The 20,565-nt window shown below is 40.7% G+C and overlaps 1 protein-coding gene and 1 pseudogene across 2 annotated transcripts; both read left to right on the plus strand.

Moving 5' to 3' along the window:
• Positions 1–406: 406 nt before the first annotated feature.
• On the plus strand, positions 407–3,740 carry LOC120361667 (actin-related protein 2/3 complex subunit 3-like; annotated as a pseudogene).
• A 14,768-nt stretch (positions 3,741–18,508) lies between these two features.
• LOC101045849 (large ribosomal subunit protein P1-like) lies at positions 18,509–18,853 on the plus strand. Of its 2 annotated transcripts, XM_010335578.1 has the most exons (2): positions 18,509–18,576; positions 18,652–18,853. In XM_010335578.1, the coding sequence occupies exons 1-2, from the start codon at positions 18,509–18,511 to the stop codon at positions 18,851–18,853; spliced, it is 270 nt and encodes an 89-aa protein (XP_010333880.1). The 2 variants fall into 2 exon arrangements, with proteins under 2 accessions (XP_010333880.1, XP_003924892.2); XM_003924843.2 differs by having other exon boundaries at positions 18,509–18,853.
• Positions 18,854–20,565: the final 1,712 nt, after the last annotated feature.

Raw genomic sequence — 20,565 nt, forward strand, 5'->3', positions numbered from 1 at the left:
CATGTAGTCTTGAAGATAGAAAATGAAGGAGGAGCAGGAGTGGAAGGAAATTGAAAGTTTACTTTTAGAGGAGGCAAACTGGGGCAATTTCGAGTTTTCCAAAAGGCAAAAACCATACCAAGAAAGGCACCGCACAAGAGGGACCAAATACATACATTTTTTTTTAAAAGGGGGGATGCTCAGTCAACTGAAAACAATTTCCCAGATAAAGGATGCACAAAGAAAAGAAAGCCAGGCGTGATGGCACATGGCTATAATCCCAGCACTTTGGAAGGCTGAGGTAGGAGTACCGCCTCAGCCCGGGAGTTTGAGACCAGCCTGAGCAACACAGTGAGACTTTGTCTTTACAGAACGTTTTAAAAATTAGCTGGGTGGGCACTGCTCTAACTCGACCCTGCTCCTCTGGGTTGAAACTCGGGCCCCGCCAAGATGCTGGTTTACCACTCTTCTCTCATGGATCCTGACACCAAACTCATTGGAAACATGGCACTGTTACCTATCAGAAGTCAATTCAAAGGACCTGCCCCCAGAGAGGCAAAAGATACAGATATTGTGGATGAAGCCATCTATTACTTCAAGGTCAATATCTTCTTCAAGAACTATGAAATTAAGAATGAAGCTGATAGGACCTTGATATATATAACTCTCCACACTTTTGAGTGTCTGACGAAACTCCAAAAGTGCAATTCCAAAAGCCAAGGTGAGAAAGAAATGTATACACTGGGAATCACTGGTTTTCCCATTCCTGAAGAGCCTGGTTTTCCGCTTAATGCAATTTATACCAAACCTTCAAACAAATAGGAAGATGAAGTGAGAAGAGCCTATTTACAACAGCTAAGGCAAGAGACTGGACTGAGACTTGGTGAGAAAGTTTTCTTTTTTTTTTCTTTTTCTTTTCCCATCTCTATTTTTACTAAAAGAAAAATTCCACTTGGCCATTGGATATAATCCTTTTAATGTACTGCTGAATTCTGTTTGCTAGTATGTGACTGAGGAGTTCTGCATCAATGTTCATAAGGAATATGCACCTGTAGTTTTTTTCTTACAGTATATTTGTCTGGCTTTAGTAATAGACAAGCATTGACCTTATAGAATGAGTTAGGAAGTGTTTCCTCCTCTTAGATTGTTTGAAAGAGTTTGAGAAGCATTGGTATTAATTCTTTTTTTTTTTTTTTTTTTTTTAGAAAAAGAATAAAGAAGAGGAAGAAAGAGAAAGAGGAAGAGGGAGAGAGAATGGGGGTATTGCTTTGCTGCCCGGGCTAGAATGCAGTCTAAATATGGGTATGCCTATAATTGTCCTTAATAATGGAGACATGAAAGAAAATGAGGGAAGAGAGTAACAAACAAGGAGCCAACCAACATTTCGTTTAAACTTCTAAGTTGATATGATGTGGTACTGATAAGAGTGTATATTTTGTGTAAAGTGGAGAGTTCTATAAATGTTAATTACGTTTACTTGTTCCAGATCTGAGTTCAAGTCCTGGATATCGTTATTAATTTTCTGTCTCATTGATCTGTCTAATATTAATGTTGAAGTCTCCCACTATTATTGTGTGGGAGTCTAACTCTCTTTATAAGTCTTGTATGTCTGGGTATTCCTGTATTGGGTGCGTGCATATTTAGGACCTTTAACTCTTCTTGTTGTTGCATTAATTCTTTTATCATTATATAATGTCCTTCTTTGCTTCTTTTGATCTTTGTTGCTTTAAATACTATTTTATCAGAGGCAAAAATTGTAACTTCTGCTTTTTATTTATTTATTTTTGCTCTCTGGTTGGTTGGTAAGTCTCTCTCCATCCTTTGTTTTGAGTCTTTGTGTATCCTTGAATGTGAGATGGGTCTGGATGCAACATACAGTTTTAGTTTTTTGTCCAAATTGCCTGTCTTTGAATTGAGGAATTTAGTCAATTTAAATTTAGAATTGATAATGATATATGTGAGTTTAATACTGTCATTTAATATTAGCTGGCTATTTTGCCCATTAGTTGATGTAAATTCTTCATTTTATTGATGTTTTTTACTTTTTGGTATTTTTTAGAAAGGCTGATACTGTTTGTTCCTTTCTATGTGTAGTGGTTCTTTCAGAAGCTCTTGTAAAGCAGGCCTGGTGGTGATGAATTCTCTGAGTGCTTGCTTGTTCACAAAAAACTTTATTTTTCCTTCACTTATGAAGCTTAGTTTGGCTGGATGTAAAATTCTTGGTTGAAAGTTCTTTTCTTTAAGGATGTTGAATATTGGTCCCCACTCTCTTCTGGCTTGTAGGGTTTCTGCTGAGAGATCTGCTGTGAGTCTGATAGGCTTCCCTTTGTGGGTAACCTGACCTTTCTCTCTGGCTGCCCTTAGTATTTTCTCCTTCATTTCAACCCTGGTGAATCTGACGATTATGTGCCTTGGAGTTGCTCTTCTTGAGGAATATCTTTGTGGTGTTCTCTGTATTACCTGGAGCTGAATATTATCCTGCCTTACTAAGTTGGGAAAATTTTCCTGAATAATATCCTGAAGCATATTTTCCAGCTTGGATTCATTCTCTTCGTCACATTCAGGTACACCTATCAAGCGTAGATTAGGTCTTTTCACATAGTCCCATATTTCTTGGAGACTTTGCTCATTCCTTTTTATCCTTTTTTCTCTAATCTTGTCTTCTAGTTTTATTTCATTGAGTTGGTCTTCGACCTCTGATATCCTTTCTTCTGCTTGATCAATTTGGCTGTTAAAACTTGTGCATACTTCACGTAGTTCTCGTATTGTGTTTTTTAGTTCCATCAATTCACTTATTTTCCTCTCTAAATTTTGTATTCTTGTTGACATTTCGTCAAACCTTTTTTCAAAGTTCTTAGTTTCTTTATATTGTGTTAGCATAAGTTCTTTTAATTCACAGGAGTTTCTTATTATCCACGTTTTGAAGCCTGCTTCTGTAATTGGAACACACTCGTTCTCCATCAAGCCTTGTTTCGTTGCTGATGAGGAACTGGGATCCCCTGGTGAGGGAGAGGCGTTCTGATCTTGGGTATTCTCAGCCTTTTTTGGCTGTTTTCTTCCCTTCATTGTAGATTTATCCATCTGTGGTCTTTATAATTACCGTCTTTGTAATTGGGTTTCTGAGTGGACGTCCAACTTATTGATTCTCAGCGCCGAAATCTGAGCAACCCACTGCGCCGACCAAATCAGCGGCGTTAAGATGGATGTTGCCTTTCTGACTCTGCACCAAGAACCTACGCTCCGAGGCGCTGGCAAAACCGCCTCGCCGGTCACAAGAGTCGCGCTGGCGACCCGTGGGGCTCCTCCGCTGGGAATCTCCTGGTGCGTGAGCAACAAGAATTCATGTGAAGGTGTGGCGTCCTCTTGTTCTTTGCGTTTTCAGTGGGAGCTACAATCCCGAGCTGCTAGTGATCAGCCATCTTGGATCTCTCTCCAAAGTTTTCAACCGTCAGAATGATAAACCCAGCAAGTGGTGGACTTGCTTTGTGAAGAGACAGTTCATGAACAAGAGTCTTTCAGGACCCAGACAGTGAAGGGAGCTCAGGCAGCCACCATCTCCAGAGCCCTGGGCAGCATTATCCAGCAAGATGTACACAATCTTTTGCCTTAATTTCATAAAGCTTTATACAGAATAGAGAAGAGCATGTCTTTACTTCAAAAACTCTTGATCAAGAATTCAGGTAGGAGAAAAGAAAGTGGGTTATCAAGGGTGATTTGAAACTTTCTGCAGTATTAAGCTAGTGCTTAATAAGAATAAGTAATAAAGGCCAGGCGCGGTGGCTCAAGCCTGTAATCCCAGCACTTCGGGAGGCCAAGGAGGGTGGATCACGAGGTCAAGAGATTGAGATCATCCTGGTCAACATGGTGAAACCCTGTCTCTACTAAAAACACAAAAATTAGCTGAGTATGGTGGCAGGCACCTGTAATCCCAGCTACTGGGAGGTGGAGGCAGGAGTGAGGCGGAGGTCGCAGTCAGCCGAGATCGTGCCATTGCACTCCAGCCTGGGTAACAAGAGCGAAACTCCATCTCAAAAAAAAAAAAAAAAAAAAAAAAAGAAATTAAGAATAAGTAATAATAAAGAAATTTCCAACAACAATAATAAAAATAGGCTGGGCACGGTGGCTCACGCCTGGAATCCCAGCACTTTGGGAGGCCGAGGCAGGTGAATCACAAGGTCAAGAGATCAAGACCATCCTGGTCAACATGGTGAAACCCTGTCTCTACTAAAAATACAAAAAATTAGCTGGGCATGGTGGCACGCGCCTGTAATCCCAGCTACTCAGGAGGCTGAGGCAGGAGAATTGCCTGAACCCAGGAGGCGGAGGTTGCGGTGAGCCGAGATCGCGCCATTGCACTCCAGCCTGGGTAAAAAGAGCAAAACTCCTTCTCAAAAAAAAGCCAGGTATAGTGATAAGCCCCTGTAGTGCCAAATACAATAGGAGGCTAAGGTGGGAGGATTTCCTGAGCCCAGAGATCAGGGCTGCAGAGACCACGATAGCGCCACTGTACTCCAGCCTGAGAAACAGAGTAAGACCCTATCTCAACAAAATAAGAAATTTTTAAAAATCAGTTTCCCCCTCACACACACACACACAACACAACCATAATACCAGCCTTTAATTAAGCTGAGTTCTGATCACAGAATTCATTAATTAATTAATTTTTAAAATTTCTTGTTTTAGAGACACAGTCTTGCTCTGTTGCCCAGGCTGAAGTGCAGTGGCGTAGTCACTGCTCACTGCAGCCCCAAACTCCTGGGCTCAAGCAATCCTCCCTCCTTGGCCTCCCAGAGTTCTGGGATTACGGGTGAGAGTCACTGTGCCCGGCCTCCTCTTCAAGCTCTTTTACTTTTGCTTCTGCTGCTAGCCGGGCTTCCAGTTTGTTCACAGAGGTGGCCACCCGCCGCTCACCCCTTTCTGCCCTCCCTTGCCGCGGTGGGGTAGGTGGCTCTCAGCTAAAGGTCACTCTAAGCCTACCAGCATTTGGGGATCATCCCTATACACACGACAAGGTCCACAAGCATCTAAAACATGAGAGGCATCATTCCACGCAGAGGTGGCACCACCCTGGGGTCTCCCCCAAGGATGCTTCAGTGCTTTTACCCATTTCTTGGTCTCAGCTCCTGGCTAGTTCACTAAATGTTCTGCAGTGAACCAGGCTGTGTGAACCTGCTCCCAAAGGCTGAGAAAGCTGAGAGGCTAAAGAAAGAGGCTGACAATTCTGGTTTCTCAGAAAGAAACATTTTCTTTTCTTTTCTTTTCTTTTCTTTTTTTGATATGGAGTCTTACTCTGTCACCAGGCCAGAGTGCAGTGGCACAGTCTTGGCTCACTGCAACCTCCACCTCCTGGGTTCAAGCGATTCTCCTGCCTCAGCCTCCCGAGTAGCTGAAACTACAGGCACGCACCACCGTGCCAGATAATTCTTGTATTTTTAGTAGAGATGGGGTTTCACCATGTTGGCCAGGATGGTCTGGATCTATTGATCTCGTGATCTACCCATTTCCCTCCCAAAGTGCTGGGATTACGGGCATGAGCCACCATGCCCAGCCTAGAAAGAAACATTCAATAGGGACTTACAAATAGAAGCCATGTCTCAGGCAGCTGCAAGATGGTGGACCCCTGCAATAGCCCTTCAGGAAAAGAATGATATAGCTATATATGAACATATATATATATATATATATATATATATATATTTTTTTTTTTTTTTTTTTTTTTTTTGAGACAGAGTTTCGCTTTTGTTACCCAGGCTGGAGTGCAATGGCGCGATCTCGGCTCACCACAAGCTCTGCCTCCTGGGTTCAGGCAATTCTCCTGCCTCAGCCTCCTGAGTAGCTGGGATTACAGGCACGTGCCACCATGCCCAGCTAATTTTTTGTATTTTTAGTAGAGACGGGGTTTCACCATGTTGGCCAGGATGGTCTTGATCTCTTGACCTCATGATCCACCTGCCTCAGCCTCCCAAAGTGCTGGGATTACAGGCTTGAGCCACCACGCCAGGCCTTAAACATATATATATTTAAATATATATATTAAATGTATTTAATATATATTTTTATATATACAATAAATATATATTTTTTAAGATAGAGTCTCGCTCTATCTCCCAGGTTGGAGTGCAGTGACATGACCACGTCTCACTGAAATCTTGACTTCCTGGGCTCAAATGATCCTCCCACCTCAGCCTCCCAAGTTGCTATGAATATTTAACAGGTATGAACCATTGTCACAGCTTTTTTTGGTAAAACGTGTAGCTGGTCACACCTCAGACTTTTTGTGAAATTTATGAACACTGGAAAGGTTCGCTAAACATCTCTATGAAAGGTTTTCTATGCCTGAGACAGACTCTCAGTCTGTAGCCCAGGCTAAAGTGCAGTGGTGTGATTGTAGCTCGTAGTTCACTATAACCTTGAATTTTTGGGCTTAAGCAATTCTCTTGCCTCAGCCTTTCAAGTAGCTAGAATTACTCTGAGGATCTTACCCAAGAGGAATAAAAACAGATGTTCACAAAAAGATTTGTACAAGAATGGTCTGTCAGGAGACAATTCTCTGTAGGTCTCCGGTGTTTTACACATCTTGTGAGCGGAAGCGCTGGCTGCTTTTTCTGAGCTATCTGGATGTTTGTACAGAGAACAGCCTTGTAAGATAACAATAGTGTCACCCTCCAGGGCAGTTATAAAAGGTTAGGAATCTTCAAGCTCAGGATTCCTCTCTTGTAACATCTGCATAACTGTATGCAGATGTCACTTGGCTTTCTCCACGTCACCCTGTGGAAATTGGGACTTAGGGAATGCTCACCAATTCCAGTAACTGTGGCCACTGCTATTGCTGTTAGCAAGAAAACTGTCATTCACTCAGGAATCTTGTGTTATCTGCCAGCATCCACGGAATTGCAGCAGGCTGATTTGTAATCTTGCAAATAGGATGACATTTCAGACCTTGCATACTTCTTGACATGTTTGTAGCAGCTCCTTTCCAAATTGTCCAGTTAAACCAGAGTTATGGGAGGCCATTGTTTTGGACTAGCCTCCTGCACTGGGCCCTGGGAGACTAGACCAAACCAGAATGATGTCATTTGTACTAACCGTCACGTAATCAAACTGAACAGTGATATGGGCTGGTTTTTCTAAAAATCAGGAGATTCCAGTCAACTTGAGTCAGCATCATAAGGAATTTCCCTGTGTTTAGTACCACAAGGAAAGTAACTGAAAAGACCCATCTGCTTTTTGTTCTTTGCTTCTGCCTTCTTCAGGCCTTTCCTGCCTAAAAAGCCAATGTCTGCTCAGCTCATTGGAACACTCACTTTATAGAATGAGGTGCTGCCTGATTCCAGCGTGGCAAATAAAAGCCAGTTCAATCTTTAGACTAAGTTGTTGCAATTTTGTCTTCTGACAGCTCTAAAGCGGAAACAATCCAAATGTCCATCAACTGGAGAAGAGATCAAATTAGTTGTGCCATACTTAAATGATGTAATACCACTCAGCCATAAAAAGGAATGAACTATGGAGACCAGTCTGGGCGACATGGTGAAACTTTGCTTCTAAAAATATGCAAAAATTAGCCAGGCATGGTGGCATGTGCCTGTAGTTCCAGTTATTCAGGAGGCTGAGGTAGAAGGATCACCTGAGCCTGGGGAGGTGGAGGCTGCAGTAGGCCGTGATCATACCACTGCACTCCGGCCCAGGCAGCAGAGTGAAACCCTGTCTCAAAAACCAACAAAGAATGGACTGGCCAGACACAGTGACACACACCTGTAATCTCAGTGATTTGGGAGGCTGAGGCGGGAGGATTGCTTGAGGTCAGGAGTGTGAGACAAGCCTGGGCAACACAGTGAGACCCTGTCTCAACAACAAAAAAAAATTGTTGTTGTTGAGATGGAGTCTCGCTCTTGTTGCCCAGGCTGGAGTGCAATGGTGCGATCTTGGCTCATCACAACCTCCACCTCTCAGGTTCAAGCGATTCTCCTGCTTCAGCCTTCCAAGTAGCTGGGATTACAGGCATATACCACCACACCCATCTAATTTTGTATTTTTAATAGAGACGGAGTTTCTTTATGTTGGTCAGGCTGGTCTCGAACTCCTGACCTCAGATGATCTACCCACCTCAGTCTCCTAAAGTGCTGGGGTTACAGGCATGAGACACCACACCCACCCTAAAAAATAGATTTTTTAAAATTAGCTGGGCATGGTGGGCAACTATAGTCCCAGCTAGGCAGGATGCTGAAGCAGGAGGATCACTTGAACCCAGGAAGTTGAGGTTACAGTGAGCTATGTTTGTGCCACTGCCCACCAGCCTGGATAACAGAACAAAATCCTATCTAAAAAAAAAAAAAAAAAAAAGAAAAAAAAAATTAAGTAAAAAATTTTAAAATAATAAAACTAAAGCAAGTGTCTGCTAAAACATACAGCATGAATGAATCTCAAAAATAAGTTGAGCAAAAGAAGCCTTACATAAAATAGTGCTGTGTGATTGCACTTATGTAAGTTCTAGAATAGGTGCAACTAATCTGTGGTATAATCATGAGGACAGTAGTTGTTTCTTCATATGGGCAAAGTTGGGACTGATTAGGAAAGGACACAAAGGAATCTTCTTGGTAATGAAATGTTTCCTAGATAGGAGTTGGGTGGAGTTTTGCATTTTTAAAGACTCATAGAATGCTACAGTTAATATATCTATGTCATTATATCTAAATTTTACCTTGAAATAAAAACAGCACTATAAAAATACGATGATCTAGATAAGTATTTGCAAGCCAAAGTGTTTAGGGATAAAATGTACTCAGGTCTGCAACTTTCTTTCTTTCATTTTTTTATATTTTTAGAGATGGGATCTTGCTCTGTTGCCCAGGCTGGAGTACAGTGCCATGACCAGAGTTCACTCCAGTTTTGAACTCTAGGGTTCAAGTGATCCTCCCAGCCTATTGAGTGCCTGGGACTCCAGGCACATGCCACCTTGGCTTGCTTGCTTTTTTTCTTTTTTTTTTTTTTTTTTGTAGAGTTAGTCTCACTGTATTGCCCAGGTGCTGGTCTCAAACTCCTGGCTTCAAGGGATTCATGAGTAGCTGGGATTACAGGTGCAAGCCAGTGAGCCCAGTTTTGCAACTTACTTTGAAATGCATTTAAAAAATAAGCTAAATCGGGAGGTGGAGGCAGGTGGATCACTTAAGGTCAGGAGTTTGAGACCAGCCTGGCCAGCGTAGTGAAAACCTGTCTGTACTAAAAATACATAAACTAGCTGGCTGTGGTGGTGGGAACCTGTAATCTCAGATACTCAGGAGGCTGAAGCAGGACAATCACTTAAACCCTGAAGGCAGAGGTTGCAGTGAGCCAAGATCATCTCACTGCACCCCAGCCTGGGTGACAAGAGCAAGACTCTGTCTCTAAATAAATAAATAAATAAAATAAGATGAACTGATGGATGGATAGGTACATGGATAGAGAATGGAGAGACAGGTGATGAAATAAATGGAACAGCATATTGACAATTGTAGAATTTAATGATTGGATTTATCACTGCAACTCTTCAGCTTTTCTATATATGTGAACATTTTCATAATAAAATATTGGAGAAAAAGGAATATAAAAATTCTAATGAGGTTAGAGATATTGTACTGTGAAAAGAGTTTGTTAATGAAAATAAGATTGATAAATAGCCCTCAAAGCTGAGTTTGTCAGTCTTTCCAGTTATTATAAATAAGCTATAAATTCAGAGATGTCTGTCAGACAAGAAAGAGACAGAGAAGGAGAGAAATGAAAGAGGATGGTAAGATTTCTAGCTTGGTATAAAACAATTTTATACCAAGTGTGTCAAGTGTTTCCATTTGCTACATAAAACTTTACTAATAAAAAAGGAAGTATTTTTTAAAATTATCATCAACAATTTATAAGTAACATGCTTCATACAAATTATCCCCTAATGCCACCAAAATTCTGATAAATCAATTAAAATGTTATTAAATTAGGCGGAGGTTGCGGTGAGCCGAGATCGTGCCATTGCACTCCAGCCTGGGTAACAAGAGCGAAACTCCATCTCCAAAAAAAAAAAAAAAATGGATAAAATGTTATTAAATTATGAACATGTATTATGTATTATTATTGTGCAAGTCTAGATACTTCAACTTATGACACTATTGTATTTTTTTGCATGTTGTATGTTTTTTTATTTATAAAAATCATTTTGGCTATATCTGTAATATTTTTAATTATGAAATAAATTATTATATTATTTTTGGGGAAAGTATAATTTACTTCCTATCACAGTTCTCAGCAATAGTTTTGGGAAAACACATTAGTACTTATGTTTTAAATACAGAATTACGTTAGGATAAGTGTCTTACTGTTTATATCCTATGTGAGAAAATTAGACTGGATGATTATATATCTTTTTAGCCTAATATTCTATTCTTTATTCTGTTTCCTGAGTAGTGAAATTAAAAATCACAGCTGATTTTTTTCCTCCCAAATAGAAAGCATCATTGTTTTCTTCCCTCACATTGCATCACTTTCATGAATAGTTCAAACAATACAGAGACAGGAACATGTTCTCATACATATTCTGTCCAGATAATGAACACTTTGTTGTTTGCTGTATGTCATAAATATCCTTCATCGCCAAAATTAAAAATCTATCTTTTAAAAACTAGACACAGTATTCTACTCCAATAGATGTATTTTAATTGACTTACTCAAGCCCTTGTTGATGGAGCTTTCATTATTAAAAATTACAATAGACTAAATATTCTTATGCATGCCACACTTGTCCTATTATAATCTCGGACTATGTTTTTGGATCACAGTCTATGTATATTTAAAATTTTGTTAGATATTCTAAATTTCTCTCTAGGAAGCCTATACCAATTTACAGTTCCACAAACCATGTTAGGTTTTAGCTACTGCTTCAGCTTCTAGAACTCTGTAGCTCCTAATTCACAACTTAAACTACTTAACAAAGGAACTCTGAGATATTCACTAGCAGGACATTTGGCATCTTTTATTTACCAGATACTGCCATTTAAATCAAATACTTTAGAAATATTGAAAGATATTTCAATTGATCATCCTTTGTTGTAATTAGACTCACGCGTAAGCTTCCTAAGGAGCGGTAACCCACTCTAGTTTTAAATGTCTATCATTTTAAAAGCCTGCAATAGCTTCTACAAGGAAATCCTTTTGATGGCAAACTTCAAAGCCCTATTTTGATTAAGTTTCTTTTCTTTGTGTTTCGACTTCAGTAAAAAGATGAAATACCTGATTGCTTTACTTGAAAACTAAAAATGTAGTCATTAAAGGCACATCTCCAAAAAGCATAGCTAAATCCAACTGGACTGAAACACTGCATTCCTTAAATAAACACTGACATCTTTTCTCCTGTTTGGAAAGCTCTGTACTAGGTATGAATGGAAAAGAAGGAGAAAATGGGAAGGAAGAAAGGGGAAGCCACCTAATATCTGTTTGAAAAAATTACTAAATAAAACTACTAAGTGCTTCAGAAAGATCTGGAGCTAAAGTGAATGTTTTTGGCTGAGTCACAAATAGCACATCTACATGGTTGCAGTCAGAGCCAGAATCACAGATAGAGCAGTGAACCAGAATGTCTATGCTCCATTAAGCAATCCTCTGCAAATTATACTATCCTAGGCCTTGTTCTATCTAGCCAGACCATAGACCTTAGAGAGGTTAAAAAACTTACTCAAGGTCATCTGTAACCAGTAAGTAGCAAACTCCAGACTCAACCCAATATCTGTTTGATTGTGGAACCCCACTTCACTGCCTTTGTTCATATTATTTTAGGTAAGTGCCAGAACAACCTTAAAAAGTAGTTAGCATTGGCCGGGCGCAGTGGTTCACGCCTGTAATCCCAGCACTTTGGGAGGCTGAGGCGGGTGGATCATGAGGTCAAGAGATCGAGACCATCCTGATCAACATGGTGAAACCCTGTCTCTACTAAAAATACAAAAAATTAGCTGGGCATGGTGGTGCATGCCTGTAATCCCAGCTACTCGGAAGGCTGAGGCAGGAGAATTGCCTGAACCCAGGAGGCGGAGGTTGCGGTGAGCTGAGATCCCGCCATTGCACTCCAGCCTGGGAAACAAGAGCGAAACTCCGTCTCAAAAAACAAAAAAAAAAGGTAGTTAGCATTAACACCATTTTTACAAATGACCTAACAAAGGTTTAAAAAATATATGATCAGCTGAGCACAGTGGCTCATGCCTGTAATGCTGGCACTTTGGGAGGCCAAGGTGAGAGGATCACCTGAGATCAGGAGTTTGAGACCAACCTGGCCAACATGGTGAAATCCCTTCTTTACTAAAAATACAAAAATTAGCTGGTTGTGGTAGCACATGCCTGTAATCCCAGCTACTCCGGAGGCTGAAGCAGGAGAACTGCTTGAACCTGGGAATAGTTTGCAGTGAGATGAGATTGTGCCACTGCACTCCAGCCTGGGCGACAGAGCAAGACTTTGTCTCAAAAAAAAATATGATCATAAAGCATGAATCAGCAGAGTATGGCTCATGGTTCAAATCAGGACTTTCATCTGTTTTTCTAAATAAAGTTATTTTGAAACACAACCATATTCATTTGCTTACTTATGGTCTATGGTTGCTTTTGCACTACCACAGCAGAGTTGAGTAGTTGCAACAGAGATCATATGGACTGTAAAACCTAAAGTGCTTACTATCTGGCCCTTTAAGAAAAAGTTTTCCGACTGATGTAGAGCAGGAATTAGAGCCAACATTCAAACTCACTTCTGCCAATTCCAGAAATTCTGTGCCATATTATCTAGTCTAAGTATACCTGCTTGTTGTGTATACAGATTTTTGCAAAGTGTTTGACAGTGTTTTTCATATCCTTGTGGATAAGTTAAAGTAATGTGGCCTGGATGAGGTACAGTTACTTGCTAATTCAGTGTCTATGATTAGAGGTTCTCCCACCATCATCGTAACTGTGACTGCCTGGCCAAATCACATCTGGGTTATATATACAATATTTTGGTGAATCATCTTGGAGTTGAGGAGAGGTTGCTTTAATGACTGGTAGAAAACTTGAAAGGAATTTTTGTTGATTGTCAGTCAAAAGCTAGCCAAGCTCAACCCTTCCTTGAAAGCAATACAACTTAAGCAAGACATCCTGTTATAGACTGAGACAGGGAAAGCTTGTATAGGATTCTCTGTGGTAAAGAATTTGCCAACTTCTACCTAAAGGCAATAGCCTCTAATCCCTCCTAGAAACCAACCTCTGTTCTCATGTTGCTATGAAGAAATATCGAAGATTGAGTAATTTATAAAGGAAAGAGGCTTAATTGCCTCACAGTTCTGCATGGCTGGGAAAGCCTCAGGAAATGTACAATCATGGCAGAAGGGGAAGTAAACATGTCCTTCTTCACAAGGTGGCAGGAAAGAGAAATGCTGAGCAAAAGGGAAAAAGCCCGTTATAAAACCATCAGATCTTAAGAGAACTCACTCAGTATCTTGAGAATAGCATGAGGGTAACCACCCCCATGATTCAACTACCTCTGACTAAGTTCCTCCCATGACACATGGGGATTATACAAACTGCAATTCAAGATGTGATTTGGGTGGGGACATAACCAAACCATATCACCAACAAAATGACAATAAAGCATTATATAAAATAAAAACCGTAATCCCACAAGGACAAAGAGATGGGAGAGAGAAGACAAAAATAATGACATTTGGAAGCTACAAAGCAGATTTTTTTTTTTAAGACGGGGTTTCACCATGTTGGTCGGCTGGTCTTGAACTCCTGACCTCAGGCGATCCATCCACCTTGGCCTCCAAAGTGCTTGGGTTATAGGCATGAGCCACCACGCCCGGCCTACAAAGCAGATTAATATGCTAACTGCCCTGGCTAACCCAGCCACAAAGGAAGCCAATTTACTGTGAAATTTCCCCCCAAAAGCTCAGAAATTAGAAAGAGTAGGGAAGAGGTTCAGGAGCTAAAACCAAGATGATTGAGTGAAAGTCTTTTAAAGAAATAATGAGACCCCACGTTTTATCCCTATTCCATATGTTCATCCACATACCTCCAGGCCTCCTTGTCTCCAATGTTCCAGGCTTTTTCTTTCAAGATCCATGAGCAGACAGCCAGGCAGTTGGCTTGGACATGGGAAATGGGCAAGAAATTATGACTTTATGGGAGATGACTTTCTTTGGACTCCTGATGGTTCATTTCTGCTTCCTTGAGTATAGATATCAAGTAGCAGCTCACTGGCTGACTGCTTATTTTTTCCTAAGGGATAACATGTGCTGTTAACTACCTTTATTGCTCCTTGTTCGCCAAGTCCTGTGGCTGTCCCTTTGACCTTACTCGTCACTATGTTAAATTCAGCCTCTTGACTTCTGGATGTTAAGTGCTGCTGCCTAGCCTATATTACATCAAGGCCCCATTTTCCCATGGATATTGACAAGTCCAGCTTTGTGCCTGTCTCTCCTATCATCATTCCTGACTTTCAAAGGAGGAGATCACTGAAGATCTTAGTAATGCTGGTACCCCTCTAGCAAGCATCTGTCTAACAGCCTTGGTGGATGGAGCATCCTGGGGCCCTCTTGGGGAACATGGCTCTTTGGGAGGATCTTCTGGCCTCACATATTATATCCATTCCAACATTCCCACTTCTCTCAACCTTTTCATTCTTTCCTCTAACATCTCCAAGGGAAACTCTGCTTCACCGAGTGTTACTCATTGCTTTTTCTAGGCTTCTAAGTCATTGCTTTTCCTAGACTTCCTAAGCTTTTGAACTAAACATGTTTGCTCTATTCCTTGAGATTTTTGCTATGCTAAAACTTATGTCTTGAGAAAGTGTCCCAGAATAATGAATTCTTGCTTATCCAGTCTTCCATTCTGACCCCTTGAATAGGAACCCTCAAAATCCAATACCAGTAGTACTCCCTTGACTCTTAATAATACATGCTGGCCAATTCCAGCAACTCATTTAGTAGTGTCTCCTTCTCCCACTATCAGGCCCAGCATGACCCAGCCAGGCTATGCTGGGATTCAATTCTAGTTATTGGCTTGGCACTCATGACATCCAGTAAGGGTAGGTCCTGAGGGATACCCATCTTGTATTGTCAGAGAGAGGCCTATGCAATTATTTCTATTATGGAAGAACTGTCAGCTCTTACTAAGAAGGGATGACACCTTTGAAAGTATGGGAAGTGGATACATAAAATTGCCATCTCCCTGGGACAGAGTACCTGGTGGAAGGGACAGCTGTGAGCACAGCTTCAGCAGATACAAATGTCCCTGCCTGCCGGCTCCATGCAGCAGATCTCCCAGCACAGCATTCAAGCTCCACTAAGGGTCAGACTGCCTCCTCAAGTGGATCCCTGACCCCCGTGTCTCCTGACTGGGAGACATCTTCCAGCAGAGGCCAACAGATACCTCATACAGGAGAGCTCTGCTGGCATCTGGTCGTTGCCCGTCTGGGACAAAGCTTCCTGAGGAAGGAACAGGCAGCTATCTTTGATGTTCTTCCAGATTCTGGAGTAGACCTCCAGCAAACTCCAGCAGATCTGCAGCAGAAGGGCCTGACTGTTGAAGGAAAACTAACAAAAAGGAATAGCATCAACATCAACAAAAAGGACAACCACACAAAACCTCCATCCAAAGATCACCAATAGCAAAGACCAAAGGTAGATAAATCCACGAAGATGGGGAGAAACTAGCACAAGAAAGCTGACAATTCCAAAAACTGAATGCCTCTTCTCTTCCAAAGGATTACAACTCCTTATCAGCAAGGGAACAAAACTGGACAGAGAATGAGTTTGATGAATTGACAGAAGTAGGCTTCAGAAGGTGGATAAAAACAAACTCCTCTGCACTAGAGGAGCATGTTCTAATCCAGTGCAAGGAAACTAAGAATATTGAAAAAGGGTTACAGAAATTGCTGACTAGAATAACCAGTTTAGAGAAGAACATAAATGACCTGATGGAGCTGAAAAACACAGCACAAGAACTTCATGACTTATATACAAGTATCATTGCTGAATCAATCAAGAGGAAGAAAGGATATCAGAGATTGAAGATCAACTTAATGAAATAAAATGTGAAGACAAGATTAGATTAAAAAGAATGAAAATGAATGAACAAAGCCTCTAAGAAGTATGGGACTATGTGAAAAGACCAACCTACATTTGATTGGTGTACCTGAAAGTGATGGGGAGAATGGAACTAAATTGGAAAACATTCTTCAGGATGTTATCCCATGGAACTTACCCAACCTAGCAAGACAGGCCAACATTTAGATTCAGGAAATACAGAGAACACCACAAAGATATTCCTCAAGAAGAGCAAACCCAAGACATATAATTGTCAGATTCACCAAGGTTGAGATGAAGGAAAAAATGCTAAGGGCAACCAGAGAGAAAGATTGGGTTACCCACAAAGGGAAGCCCATCAGTGTAACAGCAGATCTCTCTGTGGAAAGCCTACAAGCCAGTAGAGAGTGGGGGCCAATATTCAACATTCTTAAAGAAAAGAATTTTCAACCCAGAATTTCATATCCAGCCAAACTAAGCTTCATAAATGAAGGAACAATAAAAATCCTTTACAGACAACCAAATGCTGAGAAATTTTGTCACCACCAGGCCTTCCTTACAAGAGCTCCTGAAGGAAGCACTAAACATGGAAACGAACAACTGGTACCAGCCACTGCAAAAATATACCAAATTGGGCTGGGTGCAGTGGCTTACACCTGTAATCCCAGCACTTTGGGAGGCTGAGGCAGGCAAATCATGAGGTCAGGAGATTTAGACCATCCTAGTTAACATGATGAAACACCATCTCTCCTAAAAAAATTAAAAACTTAGCCAGGCATGGTGATGGGCACCTGTAATCCCAGCTACTTGGGAGACTGAGGCAAGAGAATCACTTGAACCAGGCAGGTGGAGGTTGCATTGAACTGAGATTGCTCCACTGTACTCCAGCCTGGGCAAGAGAGCAAGACTCCATCTCAAACAACAACAATAACCATACCAAATTGTAAAGACCATTGACCCTATGAAGAAATTGCATCAACGAACAGACAAAATAACCAGCTAGAATCATAATGACAGGTCAAATTCACACATAACAATATTAACCTCAAATGTAAACAGGTTAAATGCCTCAATTAAAAGACACAGACTGGCAAGTTGAATAAAAAGTTAAGACTGGCAAGTTGAATAAAAAGTCAAGACCTATTGGTATGCTGTATTCAGGAGACCCATCTCATGTGCAAAGGTGACATGCATAGGCTCAAAATAAAGGGAAGGAGGAATATTTACCAAGCAAATGGACAGCATAAAGCAATAAATAAAAAATAAAAATAAAAATAAAGCAGAGGTTTAAATCCTAGTCTCTGATAAACAAAGATCAAAAAAGACAAAGAAGGGCATTACATAATAGTAAATGGATCAATGCAACAAGAAGAGTTAACTATCCTAAATATATTTGCAACCAATACAGAAGCACCCAGATTCATAAAGCAAGTTCTTAGAAACCTACAAAGAGACTTATACTCCTACACAATAATAATGGGAGACTTTAACTTGCCACTGTCAATATTAGACAGATTAAGGAGACAGGAAATTAACAAAGATATTTAGGACTTGAACTCACTTCTGGACCAAGCAGACCTAATAGACATCTACAGAATTCTTCACCCCAAATCAACAGCATATACATTCTTCTCAGCATGACATTGCATTTATTCTAAAATTGAACACATAATTGGAAATAAAACACTCCTCAGTAAATGCGAAAGAATGGAAATTGTAGCAGTCTCTCAGATCACAGTGCAATCAAATTGGAACTCAGGATTAAGAAACTCACTCAAAACTGCACAGCTACGTGGAAACTGAACAACCTTCTCCTGAATGACTGCTGGGTAAATAATGAAATGAGAGCAGAAATAAATAAGGTGTTTGAAACCAGTGAGAACAAAGACACAATGTACCAGAATCTCTGGGACTCAGCTAAAGCAGTGTTTAGAGCACTAAATTTATAGCACTAAATGCCCACAGGAGAAAGCAGGAAAGATCTAAAATTGTGACAACCTAGCATCACAATTAAAAGAACTAGAGAAGGGGCTGGGCGCGGTGGCTCAAGCCTGTAATCCCAGCACTTTGGGAGGCCAAGGCAGGTGGATCAGGAGGTCAAGAGATCGAGACCATCCTGGTCAACATGGTGAAACCCTGTCTCTACTAAAAATACAAAAAATTAGCGGGGCATGGTGGCATGTGCCTGTAATCCTAGCTACTCAGGAGGCTGAGGCAGGAGAATTGCCTGAACCCAGAAGGCGGAGGTTGCGGTGAGCCGAGATCGCGCCATTGCACTCCAGCCTGGTTAACAAGAGCGAAACTCCTTCTCAAAAAAAAAAAAAAAAAAAAAGAAGAAGAACTAGAGAAGTATTCCTCAGCTGCTGCCAGGTGCTTGGTCCTTCCGAGGAAACTAAGGCCATGTTGAAGTAAGACCCTCACTTCATGTGGCCACTAGCACCACAATCAACAGCACTAGCCCCACACTCACCATGGCCTCCGTCTCTGAGCTCTCCTGCAGCTTATCGGCTCTCATGCTGCACGACAATGAGTTGACCATCATGGAGGAGAAGATCAATGCCCTCATTAAAGCAGCCAATATAAATGTTGAACCTTTTTGGCCAGGCTTGTTTGCAAGGGCCCTGGCCAATGTCAACATTGGGAGCCTCATCTACAAGGTAGGGCCTGGCGGACCTGCTCCAGCAGCTGATGCTGCACCAGCAGGAGATCCCACTCCCTCCACTGCTGCTGCTCCAGCTCAGGAGAAGAAAGTGGAAACAAAGAAAGAAGAATCCAAGGAGTCTGATGATGACATGGACTTTGGTCCTTTTGACTAAACCTCTTTTATAATGTGTTCAATAAAAAAAAACTGAACTTTAAAAAAAGAAGAAGAACAACTAGAAAAGCAAGAGCAAACAAATTCAAAAGATAGCAGAAAGATCAGAGTAGAACTGAAGGAGATAAAGACATGAAAAACCCCTCAAAAAAACCAATGAATCCAGGAACTGGTTTTTTGAAAAGATCAGCAAACTAGATAAACTGTTAGCCAGACTAATGAAGAAGAAAAGAGAGAAGAATCAAATAGAGGCAATAAAAAATAATAAAGAAGATATCATCACTGATCCCACAGAAATACAAACAACCATCAGAGAATACTATAAACACCTCTACGCAAATAATCTAGAAGAATGGTTAAATTCCTGGACACGTACATCTTCCCAAGTCTAAACCAGGAAGAGTCAAATCACTGAATAGACCAATAACAAGTTCTGAAATTGAGGCAGTAATTAATAATCTACTAACCAAAAAAGTCCAGGACCAGATGGATTCACCATTCCTTTTGAAACTATTCACAACAGAAAAAGAGGGACACCTCCCTAGCTCATTTTATGAGGCCAACATCATCCTGATACCAAAACCTGACAGAAACATAACAAAAAAGGAAAATTTCAGGCCAATATCCCTGATAAACATCAACGTGAAAATTCGCAATAAAATACTGGCAAACTGAATCCAACAGCACATCAAAAAGCGTATCCACCAAAATCAAGTCAGCTTCATTCCTGGGATGCAAGGCTGATTCAATATATGCAAATCAATAAATGTAATCCATGACATAAACAGAACCAATGATGAAAACCACGATTATCTTAATAGATACAGAAAAGGCCTTTGATAAAATTCAACACTCTTTCATGCTAAAAACTCTCAATAAACTAGGTATTGATGGAACATATCTCAAAATAATAAGAGCAATTTATGACAAATCCACACCCAACATCGTACTGAATGAGCAAAAACTGGAAGCATTCTCTCTGAAAACCAGCACAAGACAAGGATGTTCTTTCTTACCACTCCTATTCAACATAGTATTGGAAGTTCTGGCTAGAACCATCAGGTAAGAGAAAGAAATAAAGGGTATTCAAATAGGAAGAAAGGAAGTCAAATTGTCTCTCTATGCCAATTACGTGACTGTATACTTAGAAAACCCCACTGTCTCAGCCCAAAATCTCCTTAAGCTGATAGGCAACTTCATCAAAGTCTCAGGATACAAAATCAATGTGCAAAAATCACAAACATTCCTATACACCAATAATAGACAAACAGAGAGCCAAACCATAAGTGAGCTCCCATTCACAATTGCTACAAGGAGAATAAAATACCTAGGAATACAACTAACAAGGGATGTGAAGGACCTCTTCAAGGAGAACTACAAACCACTGCTCAAGGAAATAAGAGAAGACACAAACAGATAGAAAAACATTCCATGCTCATGGATAGGAAGAATCAAATCAATATTGTGAAAATGGCCATACTGCCAAAAGTAATTTATAGATTCAATGCTATCCCCATCAAGAAAGCAATCTTCACAGAATTAGAAAAAATCTTAAATTTCATATGGAACTAAAAAAGAGCCCAGGTAGCCAAGACAATCCTAAGCAAGTAGAACAAAGCTGAAAGCATCATGCTACCTGACTTTAAACTATACTACAAGGCTACAGTAACCAAAACAGCATGGCACTGGTACCAAAACAGATATATAGACCAA

Source organism: Saimiri boliviensis, chromosome 13 (genome assembly GCF_048565385.1).
Source record: "Saimiri boliviensis isolate mSaiBol1 chromosome 13, mSaiBol1.pri, whole genome shotgun sequence".
In the NCBI taxonomy this organism is placed as follows: domain Eukaryota; kingdom Metazoa; phylum Chordata; class Mammalia; order Primates; family Cebidae; genus Saimiri; species Saimiri boliviensis.